This window comes from Solanum stenotomum, chromosome 10 (assembly GCF_019186545.1).
Source record: "Solanum stenotomum isolate F172 chromosome 10, ASM1918654v1, whole genome shotgun sequence".
Lineage (NCBI taxonomy): Eukaryota > Viridiplantae > Streptophyta > Magnoliopsida > Solanales > Solanaceae > Solanum > Solanum stenotomum.
In genome coordinates, this window is record NC_064291.1 from 55,745,959 (window position 1) to 55,759,623 (window position 13,665).

The 13,665-nt window shown below is 30.6% G+C and overlaps 1 protein-coding gene across 1 annotated transcript; it reads right to left on the reverse strand.

Annotated features, from left to right (window-relative positions):
• Nucleotides 1-2,287: 2,287 nt before the first annotated feature.
• Nucleotides 2,288-7,779, reverse strand: LOC125842576 (ubiquitin-conjugating enzyme E2 5). The gene is made up of 6 exons (XM_049521884.1): nt 7,642-7,779; nt 7,238-7,317; nt 6,420-6,534; nt 6,258-6,310; nt 6,021-6,149; nt 2,288-2,603 (listed from the first exon to the last, which is right to left on the reverse strand). Exons 1-6 carry the CDS (start codon nt 7,683-7,685, stop codon nt 2,473-2,475), a joined length of 552 nt encoding a protein of 183 aa, XP_049377841.1. The 5' UTR covers nt 7,686-7,779; the 3' UTR covers nt 2,288-2,472.
• Nucleotides 7,780-13,665: the final 5,886 nt, after the last annotated feature.

A 13,665-nucleotide genomic window follows, 5' to 3' on the forward strand; every position in this document is an offset into this window, starting at 1 on the left:
AAACAAAAAATATAATTCAGTTGCTTCAAGAACCTCATGCACCTGACGGCTTAGTGTGAGAACTTGGCTGGCTTAGATATGTGCAGAAGATATTCGGCACTTCGAGACATTTCAAAGTGGCAAAAACTGTCAGAAGTTGAGAGTCCAATCACTTGAAAATGAGCCAAGGTAAGACTTTAACGCCATAACATTTGCTCCTAATATGTTTCTATTTCACTTTTTTTTCAGAAAAAGAAAAATGTTTCTATTCCTTATAATTGTTGCTGCTGACTATTATCTATGCATCTGTGATATGTGCCATCACTATTTCCAAAACTCACTAAATGACTTCAGCAAAAGTACACAAATTGGAGATGTCTTGCTAGTTGACCAAATTCTTTAGATCAATCTTGCCACTAAAAGATTTTTGAACCTGGGAGTGAAAAACAGTTAATTATCTTTGTGAAACAGTTAGTTATCTTTGAACTACTCTTCAAATGTCTCTAAGAGTTCCAGATAAGATATTAGATGCATCGTCAGGATTATATTTATCATTTGTTTGATTTATCTTGAAAATCAGCTGGTTCTTAGATTTTGCAGGGACCGAGCTTTTAGAAAAATTCTTTCCAATGAGTATTATGATCTAGACTAGATTTCAATAGTCATATTTTTGATGTTTTAGAGAAAATCTGCAGCGCCAATTGCATTATGCATGCACAAAAGCTAAAAAAGAAAGATTCTCTATTGTTGCTGACATTTTTTCCTTGCCTGGTGTTTTCGGTCTTCTTATCCAAGAGGGAAGACTTAGAATTGTAGCTGCATTATCACAAAAATTAGAACATTATCGACCTCTGCAATATTCTTCTTTTCTTTGGCTACATGGAAGTAAATGCATTGTCATCCACTCATTCTCTTTGACCACTGAAGTCTATACTTGTCCAGAAACACCTGTGCAGTTCATTGCTGCCCTTTTCTTGGAGTTTGCCCAATACTTGTAGTATGTCTCTTCTGATTAGATTTTCAAAGCTAGGTGCCTAGGACAGTTTGTCTAGTCAATCCCACTAGATTGCTTCAACATTTCATGCTGTCTGAACCGGGCGTCATGAAGTCAAGGAAGCAGAATTAGAAAAGAAATCATAGTCGTTGCTAACTGGTCTTATGACGGATCCAGAGAAGAGGAGGTTATGTGAAATTGTTGTTTTTGCCGTTTGTAACGAGTACTGCATTCTTGTTTTGTGTTCATTTAACATCTTCTATATCTGAACTTCTTTTTGTTTGAAGATAAAACACTGCTTCTTCATTCTTATGTCAAGATGGATAACTTCTCCAAAGTTTCAGTGTGAAGTTTGTACCATACTAGTTGAAAATGTCAAGGATTCAGAAAACACGGGCATTATTATTACTCAAGAGACATGGTAAGCTAGCGTAGCACGTGAACTATTTTCAGCAGCAGTGCTTGGGTGTGAACAACATGCAGATTCATGTTATGGTATACATCCATGCTGTGAATGCCTGGGATGATGGTTTATGTCCAAATATAATGTTGAAATTCAAAACTTTATTTCTCTCCAGTTTAGTAAAGAGGCACCTCCAGCAGTCAGCCTGCCCCTAGAGCCCATGTAATTGTCATCGCCATAGGGCTAGACTCTGGTAACTAGTGGCAGATTCAAAATTTAGACCTTTTTTTATCATTTAACTCAAAGCACCATCTTATTTGTTATCTTCTTTACTCAAAGATGTGAATGTAGTACCTATAATGCCAAGTCTGTTCCAAAGATGGAGTGTTTTAGAATGTTAAGAGTTAAGTTCATGTTGTAAGATTTGACAAGATTATAAGTCATGTAATTTGTTAAGGAAGCTAATAGCTTGAGATAGTTTGATCATGTCTTCGGTAGACATTCAAATGCATCGAACTGTAAATGATGTCTAAGGTGTTAAAAGAACAAGATAAACATCAATTACATAGAAGGACAAACGCAAAGAATGTGACAAACGCATATTTCTAACTGATAACACCTCATGAATTGGCAGTGTGAAACTTTTTGTCAAGACTTGTTACTCATATCTTCCCCTCTTTCCCCTCTCTTGACAAGCTATTAGTTGACAAGCTGCATTAGTACTAAATAGGTACACTTTATCAAATGTAATCCCATAAGTCGGGTCTGGAATGGATAGAATGCACACAAATCTTACCTCTATCTTTGTGGGATAGAGAGGTAGTTTCTGACAGACCCACCGCTCAACAGATTGCCGCTTGATTCTTATCTAGATATATAGATATATAGAAGTGCAGAAATCAAATTACGTCTAAAGGTTCAGATGAACTTTTGAGGAATCAGGACACAATGTAACCACAATAACAGTACAATTCAGATTGACAGAAGAAACAGAACTATTTTCTTCAAGTAAACCATGGACAAGATAGGTTTAGAAGTTGATATCATGTACAGACATTGAAGGGGGTTATAATATTGTCCATGATGTGCCAATCCCTTAGGGATCTGCTTTTCCAGCAACTTCATCATCACTGGAGACATTTTCTTCTTCACTCAACTCTTCATCACTAGATTTCTCTTCAGGTGGAGCCCCAGCATCTTCTTTCTTCGCGTACTTCTCGCAATACTCTGAGAAATATTTAGGCCATAAGTAATGAGGTAACATAAACTGAAGTAAAAAGTTCGATAATTTGGAAACGAGGGCACATAATCACAGCACAAAGTTGAATACATAAAAGATGCAAACTATGGGCAATCAAAACTTTTGCAACCGGGGCAATGAGATACAAAATAAGTAAAGAGTACCTACAGGTGTTATAACAGCATCACTGAAATTCTTTGACAAAATAAAGAACTGAGACAAGGAATACCATATTTCTGATGGACAAACAGAAAAGCAATCAACAGATACAAAGGAAAAGATGGCTGTCGATTTTGTTAAAGTGGAGATCCGTTTTCTAATGATTCAAGATATAGCGAAGACATAGTCCCCAAGAACACAATTTCCCAGCACGTCAAGGGAATAAGAGATGTAGTATATCTGAGATAACCCCAAAAACAACACACTTGATTAGAGCTTTCTTTTGGGACTTAAAAAAAAGTTACTCCCATTTGTGGGTTGGCGCCAGTAGCTAAGAGTAACAGTAACGGGAACAAATTGGTAACAAGGGAAAAGTAAAGCTAAAAGCAACAAGATGGTAAAATTTCTCATTTACATTTGGATTTAATTCTAAATCTGACAGATACATTTGAATGAGAACCATCGGCAAAAAAAAAGTTTCTTTTCTCAGTTTTCTTACCACAGGAAAGGATATATGAACAGAGCATCATCTGCTTCTCTTGCTCTAACATCTGATTCATAAATGCTAAATAGATTCTCATGTTGTTTCCTTTTCAAACTACATCTTGTCCTCCAACTTACTATACACAAATGCGGCAATTGCCTTTTTTTCCTTTTAAATCTCGTAAGTTTGTATTCTTCAGCATTACAGATATGCTGGCACCTCAAAAATACATAAACTACAGGCTCGCTTTCAGGTCTATAATCTGGACAGTATCCTCTATACATAATTGTTTACACCAAAAAAGTAAAGATCTAATACAATTCCATTTAATTTTGTGAATGGAACGGAACTATCTTCAAAACATCCATTCTCCACCATCTCTTCTGGATCTTATTCCCCTCCCTCCCCCCTCCTTGTCCAGCCAGCTAAGAAGGTCTGATGTATGCTCAGGCATGGTCCAGCTATTGCTGATGATGTTGAGAAACAAATTCCACAGCTGAGCAGTGTACTTGCAATGCAAAAAAGGTGCTTGTTTTTCTCCTCAGTCACCATACACAGAGAACACCTGGGAACCAAGTGAAGCACGCTTTGGTAGGTATGTTGCTTTTCCAGAAGTAATTTCACTTGAATTGATCATTCTCATTATTCACCTGAACCCCTCTTACGTATTATCCCATTTTATTATGTTTCCAGAGAGCTCATCAGCCTCTGTATTACTGATAGAAAATTTCCCTATTTTCCCAGTGACAAGGGTACCCTCTCCATCTCCCAAGCATTTAGAAGCCTCCTAAAAGGGATATCCCACCCGTATGGACCAGCACTCCTGGAATGTCACCTCAGGATCTACATAAAAACGAAATGGGTCAGGGAATGCCTCCATTAGAGAAGTTTGTTCAATCCACCTATCTCTCCAAAATTTTGTCCTTGCACCATTGCCAACCTGGAGGCAGATGTTGGCTTCCATTGATTTCCATAAGTTCCTAATTGTTCTCCACACTCCCATTCCATAGGTATCAGTTACCATTTCTGTGCACCAGGGGCTAGCTTCACCATACTTCGTCACAATGACTTCCTTCCACAGTACCCTGTCCTCACTGATGCATCTCCATAAACATTTCAACAGCAGACACTGCCTTGTATTTGGCCCCTAATGGGAGACCCAAGAATGTGGTTGGGAATGTTCCAGTACTACAACCCAACCAAATATGCCTGCCGGATCATCTATGTTTTGCACCTCATTAACAGGGAACATTACACTCTTGAGCATGTTGATACGAAGACTTAAACTGCTTCATCTATGAGCTATGTAAGGTTTAGATAGAGGACCTGCTCTCTTTCTGCATAAAGTAGATGCAAAATGTTGACTGCTCTGTCCCTTCCTATATCAAAACCATTTAGTCAATGCTGTTGTTTTGCTCTATCCAACATTCTACTCAGCCCTTCAATGAATGAAGGGAAAAGGTGAAAAAGGAGTCACCTTGTCTTGGTCCTCTTTGCGGGCAGAAGAATCCTACAGGGTTCTTATTGATTATGATTGAGTACTTCACCATAGAGATGTTGAATTCAATCCAGTTTATTCACTTGTCACCAAACCCCATGTGCCTTAGAATAGATATGACTTATGAGATAAGACCAATTCAATTGGTCAAAAGCTACCTCAACATCTAGTTTGCATAGTAATCCAACATTCCCTTTCTTCAATTGTCAAACAAACACCTGATTTGCTATGACTGAGACATATGTGATCTGCCCCCCTTTTCATGAAAGCATTCTGTTGATTTAAGACCAGTTTCCCATAACTCCTTTCAGCCAATCTGCAAGAACCTTTGCTATGATCTTGAATATGCTCCTAATCAAACTAATTGGTCTATAATCTCTGAGCTCCATTGCCCTTTTTTTCCTTAGGGATAAGTGTTATGAATGAGGCGTTGCAGGACTTAACCCTTCAGCAGTGTTGATGATAATACTGCATAGCTACTAGTAATCTGTCTTCATAAAGACCCAAGAGCACTGACAGAAAGCCATAGTGTACCTATCATGCCCAGGGGCACTTGACTTAATGGCTGCTAACACTCTCTCTTCTTCAAAAGCTATTTCTAGAGTGTTGCTTTCTTCTCAGGCAATTCCATCAAAATGGGGAGAAGGCCTCCAACTTTCTTGATTAGTATATAAGCTTTCAAAGAATTCCTATGTCTTCCTTTTGATTGCCTCCTTATCTTCAATAATCACCAGAAGTCTATCTATGCATTTGGATCTAATCTTATGAAAATATATGGTGTTTCTGTCCCCTTCCTTGAGCCAAAGGCATCTAGATTTCTACCTCCAGGGGATAGGGGGCCTCTGTATGAATTCTTTACATCTATCACGTTCAATTTCGTCCACTACATTCCAATATTCACAGCTAAAGCTATAAATACTAACACATGTCTTTTACGGCAAATTACAGGTTCTCTAAATCTAGAAATTTTCTATATCAGACTTATCACTAACCAAATACAAGTATTCAGTTGAAAGAAAAACATACATGTCCTTAACTAAAAATAAGTTTCATGGTAAACACCAAATTCTCTACATAAGATATTTTGGTAAAGCTTCCGATATATCAGACGAGCTCACTCAATCAACCCATTACACTGCATACTAAGCAGCAAATAAAATTTGGTGATAGGCAAGGCAGCTAAAATATGGATATGTCACATTTAAGGCATCATGCGAGTCAAATCCACTGCAAGTACTAGATTGACAATTTGGAGGTTATTACCTTTCACCCTTTGATCATAAGTAGTACGATCGCGCATCATGAGAGCTGCAGCCTCTCCATTCAGGGGATCCGATGGGTTAGGATATAAAAGGAGTTGGGGAAGGAACACTTCAAAAACATTTACAAGATCTGCAAAAATGAAAAAGATAAACATAAAACTATTGAACCCAGAAGTATCACTCAAACAAGGAGTAGCAGAAATTTAAAAGGACGGGAAACTGAAGAATGCCAAAATACCAAACATGGGGCTCCAGGTTTGATTGATAACATCTAAGCAGACTGAACCAGACCTGGAATTCAAAGAACATGAAAATGTAGATTTAGAAAAGTCTTTCATCGGTGTCAAATTCCATGCCAAAATATGAAATAAATAAGCAAGATAGTTGCAGCATCACTCACATCTCATCCACATTCGGATGGTAAATCTTGTTAACAAAACCAATGGATGGTGACTTGTAAGGATAGGCATCTGGGAGCTCTACCCTCACTTTCCACACACCTCCCAGGTAAGGACCTATTGTAACCATCAAGAAACAAGATTGTTAGAAACAATCAAAGACAGTCACATTTTGTGATCAAACTTCCAAAAAAATCTCAAAAAGCAAGCAGCTGTCACTAAATCCTAATTCAGAAAAATCAACAATCTTGCATACAATAACTATCGGCGCAGTAAACTATGAAATACATGAAGGCTGAAGCTACTACAAAGATTCATACCAAGAACAGGGTTCTTATTTTGCAATCTGAACATAATCTAAATTCAGTAGCAGCAAGAACAACTCCCAAATGTTTTTTTCCAAATGTTGTCTAAAACGCTAATTCACAAGTGAACATAGATTAATGTGATCAGTTCTCTACAACATGAATGAAATGATATGAATAGAGTGGAGCAAATATAACGGATTCATATAGCTGACCCAACTGCAATAGAAGCATAGTTGATGAATTGACAGAGCTCTACAACATAAACCAAACTATTCACACAAAAGCAAGTCTTTGGGTGTAAAATTAATCTTCTTTTAAGTGAAAGTCCCTATCTTTACAGCTAAATCAAGAACATATAAACTAAACACAGCTGACCAAGAAAGATCAAAGCCAGAAACAAGAGAAAAAAACCCATCACAGATATATAAATAAAGTACACACACATTTGCACAGAAAAAACCACAAAAATGAGCCCAAAAAACTCAGAAATGGTATAAGAAATTGATTTTTACTCTCTTTGGGTCCATGAAATTCCACAAAAAATTCTTGCATTCCGTCATTGATCATCTCCACTTTGTAGTCACTCATCATCCTAAAAATTTTCAAAGAAAATCAATACCCACTTAGATACAAACAAAACTAAAACAACCCACCAACAAAAAAATCACAACTTTGAGTTCCAATTCACAGTTTCTTCACTCATCATCCTAAATTTTTCCAAAGAAAATGAATACCCACTTAAACACACACAAAACTAAAACAACCCATCAACATAAAAATCATAAATTTGAGTTCCAATTTACAGTTTCTTCACTCATCATCCTAAATTTTTCCAAGAAAATGAATACCCACTTAAACACAAACAAAACTAAAACAACCCATCAACAAAAAAATCAAAATTTGAGTTTCAATTTACAGTTTCATCAAGTCCATCTCTCTGCGTTTGCTAGGGGAAGACATGATTCCGATTACTTCCTTATTCTTTCTTCCTTTTTTTCCCTCTTTTTTGCTTTTATCGATTGAAATAATAGTGTTGCACTGCAATTGGATTTCAGATTATGGGTTTTATATATATGTGTGTGTGTGAAGAACTGAGAAGAAAATGCAAAGAGAAATTCGAATAGGGCGGTTTCAGACATGATTGATGAAAAAGAGGGACTTCTTGTGTTAATTTTTCAGTGACTAATTCTTACTTTTGAGTCCTTTAACTATTAGCAACTGTACACTTTTGACCACCCTAGCTATTTTACAACTTTTTTTACTCTAAAGTTTTAATAATTTTATTTTTGGAAGTGTGAAATATCTAATGACTTGGGGGGAAAGTAATTTTTTTTAATTATAAGAGATAACTATCAATTTAATTAGAAGGAAAAGATCATTAAATTAATAATTACAAGGAGCATGAAATTGGTCAAAATTAGATTTTAAAAATTAAGTATGATAATTTACTCTATACATATTTGAATATGATTATTGTCATTATTCTAATGTCGAGAATAAATTTTTCGATTGAAAATGAATAAAATGCTGACATTTGTTGGACCATATCTTAGAATTTTGTGGGGAAAAAAATCTTTTATATTAAATTTAGGAGAAATATATATATCTTCGCGGAATAACGTTAAAGTTATATTTCAATTTCAAAGAATAATAATTATATTATAAATCTTATATTTATTTTTATGAGATAGAAAAATTATTTCCGATAAACTCTCACTCAAAAAAGTAAAATAAATAGAGCAAAAAAAAAAACCTAATCGTAAAAATGATGTAGAATATAATTAAGATACTACACGAATAGTTGAGTACTAGCTAATGCTACCAAATAAGGAGAAAATGAGCAGCCTCTTGCCTCTCCCAGCCTAAAAGACGATAACAATCGACTATCTGCTATCCTTTTATTTCTAATTCTCGATTTTCATATTATTATTTTTTATAAAATTATATCTTCAGTAATTTGAAAATGTATCTACATTTTTTTAGGTGTGTCACTGCCTTTAGCACCTAGACATGTGTCATTGCCACCATTGCACAATGTTGAAACTAATCCACTATAATAATAATCTTTAATTACCTATAACCTATGCACTCATAATTTATGTCAATTGTTCCCATTGTAGTGAGCATAATTGAGTATTCCAACAAAAGAAAACATTAGATTAGTAGAAGAAGATATAAAAAATATTAGCAGTACCTAACTAGTAGTAATAATATGGAAGCATATGAAGAAGGGTGGAGACATGGGGAACTAAAAAAAATATTGTAGTAATACTTTTTTTTATATGGGTATGATATCAATGAGATAGCGTTTGTTGATCACTATTCAATTCCGTTTTTAAAATATTTGTTGTCATAAAAGTTAAATTTTACAAGTAAAGCTTCATGATAATAGTATGATAGAATCATCTATATCATGTCATATGATTTAATATACATCGAACTATATATTATATTAATTTATTTATTTTTATGTGAATGAAAGTGTTTAATGGAAATTGCGAAAGAAAATTTAAAAACTCCAATAATTTTTCCAAGTATTGAGTAAACACAAATACATATGTGCTTATTAAATCAAATAAACTCAAAATTGACTAAGTTGGCCAAAAATATATAGACGTTCTAGAACCTCAATTGATTTGTGTTGTATATAGAGTTATTATTTTGTTTGTATTTCATTTGTTTCTTTTGAAATCGAGACGAAATAATCGATAAAAGAATTTGATTAAAGTAGCGAATATATATATTGTAGAACCAAGGTTGATTTATCATATTTAAGTTTATTAAATAATATAAAGTTTGTTTTCGATAGATTTTTTCGCTCAAACAAAATATTTAACTGGACATATAGACATATTTAACAACAAAATAATAATGCTTATTGAATTGACCAGTATATTATAATATAACAAATTAAATGGGATTGTAGACATGTTTAAGTGGTCACATTAAGCAATATATGCTTAATCCACCAAATTGCTAAATTGATAAACAAAAACAGCCAAAATTAATAAAACTTGTTTTCTGTACAAATCTTTAACATTAGTCTTTTATAAGCAAAAAAACACATTTTTATCTTGCATATATTTGGCAGGCATCTATGGTCCACATTTTGCTTGAGATCAAACACACGATTTTGACTAAAGTGATTGAGCTTCATTGAATTCATACTTTCTACTTTGTCTTCCGTCTCTAATATTGATCTCTGTCGAAGGAGTTTCAATTTGATTCTTTTTATTGAAAAACTGTTGCATAGATTAAAAAAAAGATTATCATGTATATGAAAATTGTTGAAATTCCTAAAATACATAAAATAAATTATTTTTCTGAATTTCCTTGATGAAATTTCTGACACATTAAAAAATTACATTATAATTTGAACTCCAAATTAAATAATACATACCTATCAAAGTGCCATGAATTTCTTCAGAATCCCATAAATAGAATCAAGACAAGATACTCACTATCAGATACCAAATCATAAAATCAAAAGATTTCATCCTTTTATATAAGAATAGAAAAAAAGGTATTAATGCAAAGTCAATGAATATATATATATATATTACTATATATTAGAAGAGTCTAGGATTTACTATCATTGTTCCAATTAAATCATTACAAATGTCCAATACTTACTATATAAAATATATAAGTGGGCCCCACCTCCTTCCACTTAAATAATATTTTTTAACCTTATCATGGTAAAAGTTGAATTTATTATCCTTTTCATTTAATTTTATATGATATTATTTTTTCTATAAAATCATTATATATGTTTTAATAATTTAAATTTCAAAAACATTATAATTTAACTTTAAAGATTTTATTTTATCAAAATCTTGTACATTGAAATATATAGTTATGAATTTAAAATACTTTTAAAATCATATAAAAATTTCAATAACTTCTCAAATTCCATAATATAACACTTAAATACTACATATTATATATTAATTACTATACTATAAATGACTTAAATACTCCATATTATCTATTACAATAATTAACAATTATTTGACACTTTAAATTCTATCAATGCCATATAAATTAGGATAAAAAACCTAACATATAATATTTAAATATATTTAAAAATAATATAAGTAATACTATACATTACAATAATTAACAGCTTAATTATTTAAAACTTATATAAAAAATTTAATTGACTCTCTAAATTCTATTGGTACCACATAAAATAGATTATATAATAAACATATATTGTTTGAAATTGACGAAAAAGAAACAATAAATTACAATAATTAATAAAAAAATAGTCCACTCCAAAAAATCTATCAATTAACAACATATATTGTTTGAAATTGACGAAAAAGAAACTATAAATTACAATAATTAACAAAATAAATCTCTCGACTCCAACAAATCTATCAATTAATGCCACATAAATTGGGACATGGCAAATAACATATATTATTAAAAAATTAGGTTCAAAATGTACTATAAAATACAATAATTAACAACTTAATATATTAAAGAGACATATAAAAAAGGGTTAATATTTGAAATTCTGCATCTGCCACATAAATTAGAACAAATAGAGTAATAAATATTATTTTCAAAATTATGTTAAAAAAAAGTACTACAAATCACAATAGCTAACAATTTAAAATATTTTTAAAATCATATAAAAATTTCAATAACTTCTCAAATTCCATAATATAACACTTAAATACTACATATTATATATTAATTACTATACTATAAATGACTTAAATACTCCATATTATCTATTACAATAATTAACAATTATTTGACACTTTAAATTCTATCAATGCCATATAAATTAGGATAAAAAACCTAACATATAATATTTAAATATATTTAAAAATAATATAAGTAATACTATACATTACAATAATTAACAGCTTAATTATTTAAAACTTATATAAAAAATTTAATTGACTCTCTAAATTCTATTGGTACCACATAAAATGGATTATATAATAAACATATATTGTTTGAAATTGACGAAAAAGAAACAATAAATTACAATAATTAAAAAAAAAATAGTCCACTCCAAAAAATCTATCAATTAACAACATATATTGTTTGAAATTGACGAAAAAGAAACTATAAATTACAATAATTAACAAAATAAATCTCTCGACTCCAACAAATCTATCAATTAATGCCACATAAATTGGGACATGGCAAATAACATATATTATTAAAAAATTAGGTTCAAAATGTACTATAAAATACAATAATTAACAACTTAATATATTAAAGAGACATATAAAAAATGGTTAATATTTGAAATTCTGCGTGTGCCACATAAATTAGAACAAACAGAGTAATAAATATTATTTTCAAAATTATGTAAAAAAAAAAGTACTACAAATCACAATAGCTAACAATTTAAAATATTTTTAAAATCATATAAAAATTTCAATAACTTCTCAAATTCCATAATATAACACTTAAATACTACATATTATATATTAATTACTATACTATAAATGACTTAAATACTCCATATTATCTATTACAATAATTAACAATTATTTGACACTTTAAATTCTATCAATGCCATATAAATTAGGATAAAAAACCTAACATATAATATTTAAATATATTTAAAAATAATATAAGTAATACTATACATTACAATAATTAACAGCTTAATTATTTAAAACTTATATAAAAAATTTAATTGACTCTCTAAATTCTATTGGTACCACATAAAATGGATTATATGATAAACATATATTGTTTGAAATTGACGAAAAAGAAACAATAAATTACAATAATTAATAAAAAAAATAGTCGACGAAATTGACGAAAAAAAAATTATAAATTACAATAATTAACAAAATAAATCTCTCGACTCCAACAAATCTATCAATTAATGCCACATAAATTGGGACATGGCAAATAACATATATTATTAAAAAATTAGGTTCAAAATGTACTATAAAATACAATAATTAACAACTTAATATATTAAAGAGACATATAAAAAAGGGTTAATATTTGAAATTCTGCATCTGCCACATAAATTAGAACAAATAGATTAATAAATATTATTTTCAAAATTATGTTAAAAAAAGTACTACAAATCACAATAGCTAACAATTTAAAATATTTTTAAAATCATATAAAAATTTCAATAACTTCTCAAATTCCATAATATGACATAAATTTTTAAAAAAAGTGTTATAAATCATAATAAATAGTACAATATTTTAACTACTTTAAAAGTATTATAAATTGTAATAAATAATACAACAATTTAAATTACTTATTACTTAAAATTTAACGACTTAAAAATATTTTTTTAAATGTATTAAAATTTTGGTTAATTGTCAAAACTTTACATGTGCCACATAAATTGGGACATGGAGAGTCACACATATTTTTTTAAAAAAATTACATTAAAAGTATTCTATCAATTAACAACATATATTGTTTGAAATTGACGGAAAAAAAATATAAATTACAATAATTAACAAAATAAATCTCTCGACTCCAACAAATCTATCAATTAATGCCACATAAATTGGGACATGGCAAATAACATATATTATTAAAAAATTAGGTTCAAAATGTACAATAAAATACAATAATTAACAACTTAATATATTAAAGAGACATACAAAAAATGCTTAATATTTGAAATTCTGCGTGTGCCACATAAATTAGAACAAACAGAGTAATAAATATTTTTTTCAAAATTATGTTAAAAAAAAGTACTACAAATCACAATAGCTAAAAATTTAAAATACTTTTAAAATCATATAAAAATTTCAATAACTTCTCAAATTCCATAATATGACATAAATTCAAATAATAAAAAATATATATATTGGGCCCCGTGCTAGCACGGGGTCCTATATCTAGTATATATATATAGTACTAGTATTTTCTTTTGGTTGCTCACCTTGTGTTCAATATCCATTTTAGGTATCTTGCTAATTCAAATTCA

Excerpts from the sequence above, each read along its gene's own strand:
- LOC125842576 (XM_049521884.1), bottom strand. The coding sequence starts at position 7,685 with ATGTCTTCCCCTAGCAAACGCAGAGAGATGGACTTGATGAAACT. Across the intron at positions 6,535-7,237 it reads ATTTCATGGACCCAAAGAGA|GTCCTTACCTGGGAGGTGTG; the intron begins GTAAAAATCAAT and ends TGGTTACAATAG. Across the intron at positions 2,604-6,020 it reads TTATGATCAAAGGGTGAAAG|AGTATTGCGAGAAGTACGCG; the intron begins GTAATAACCTCC and ends AATATTTCTCAG.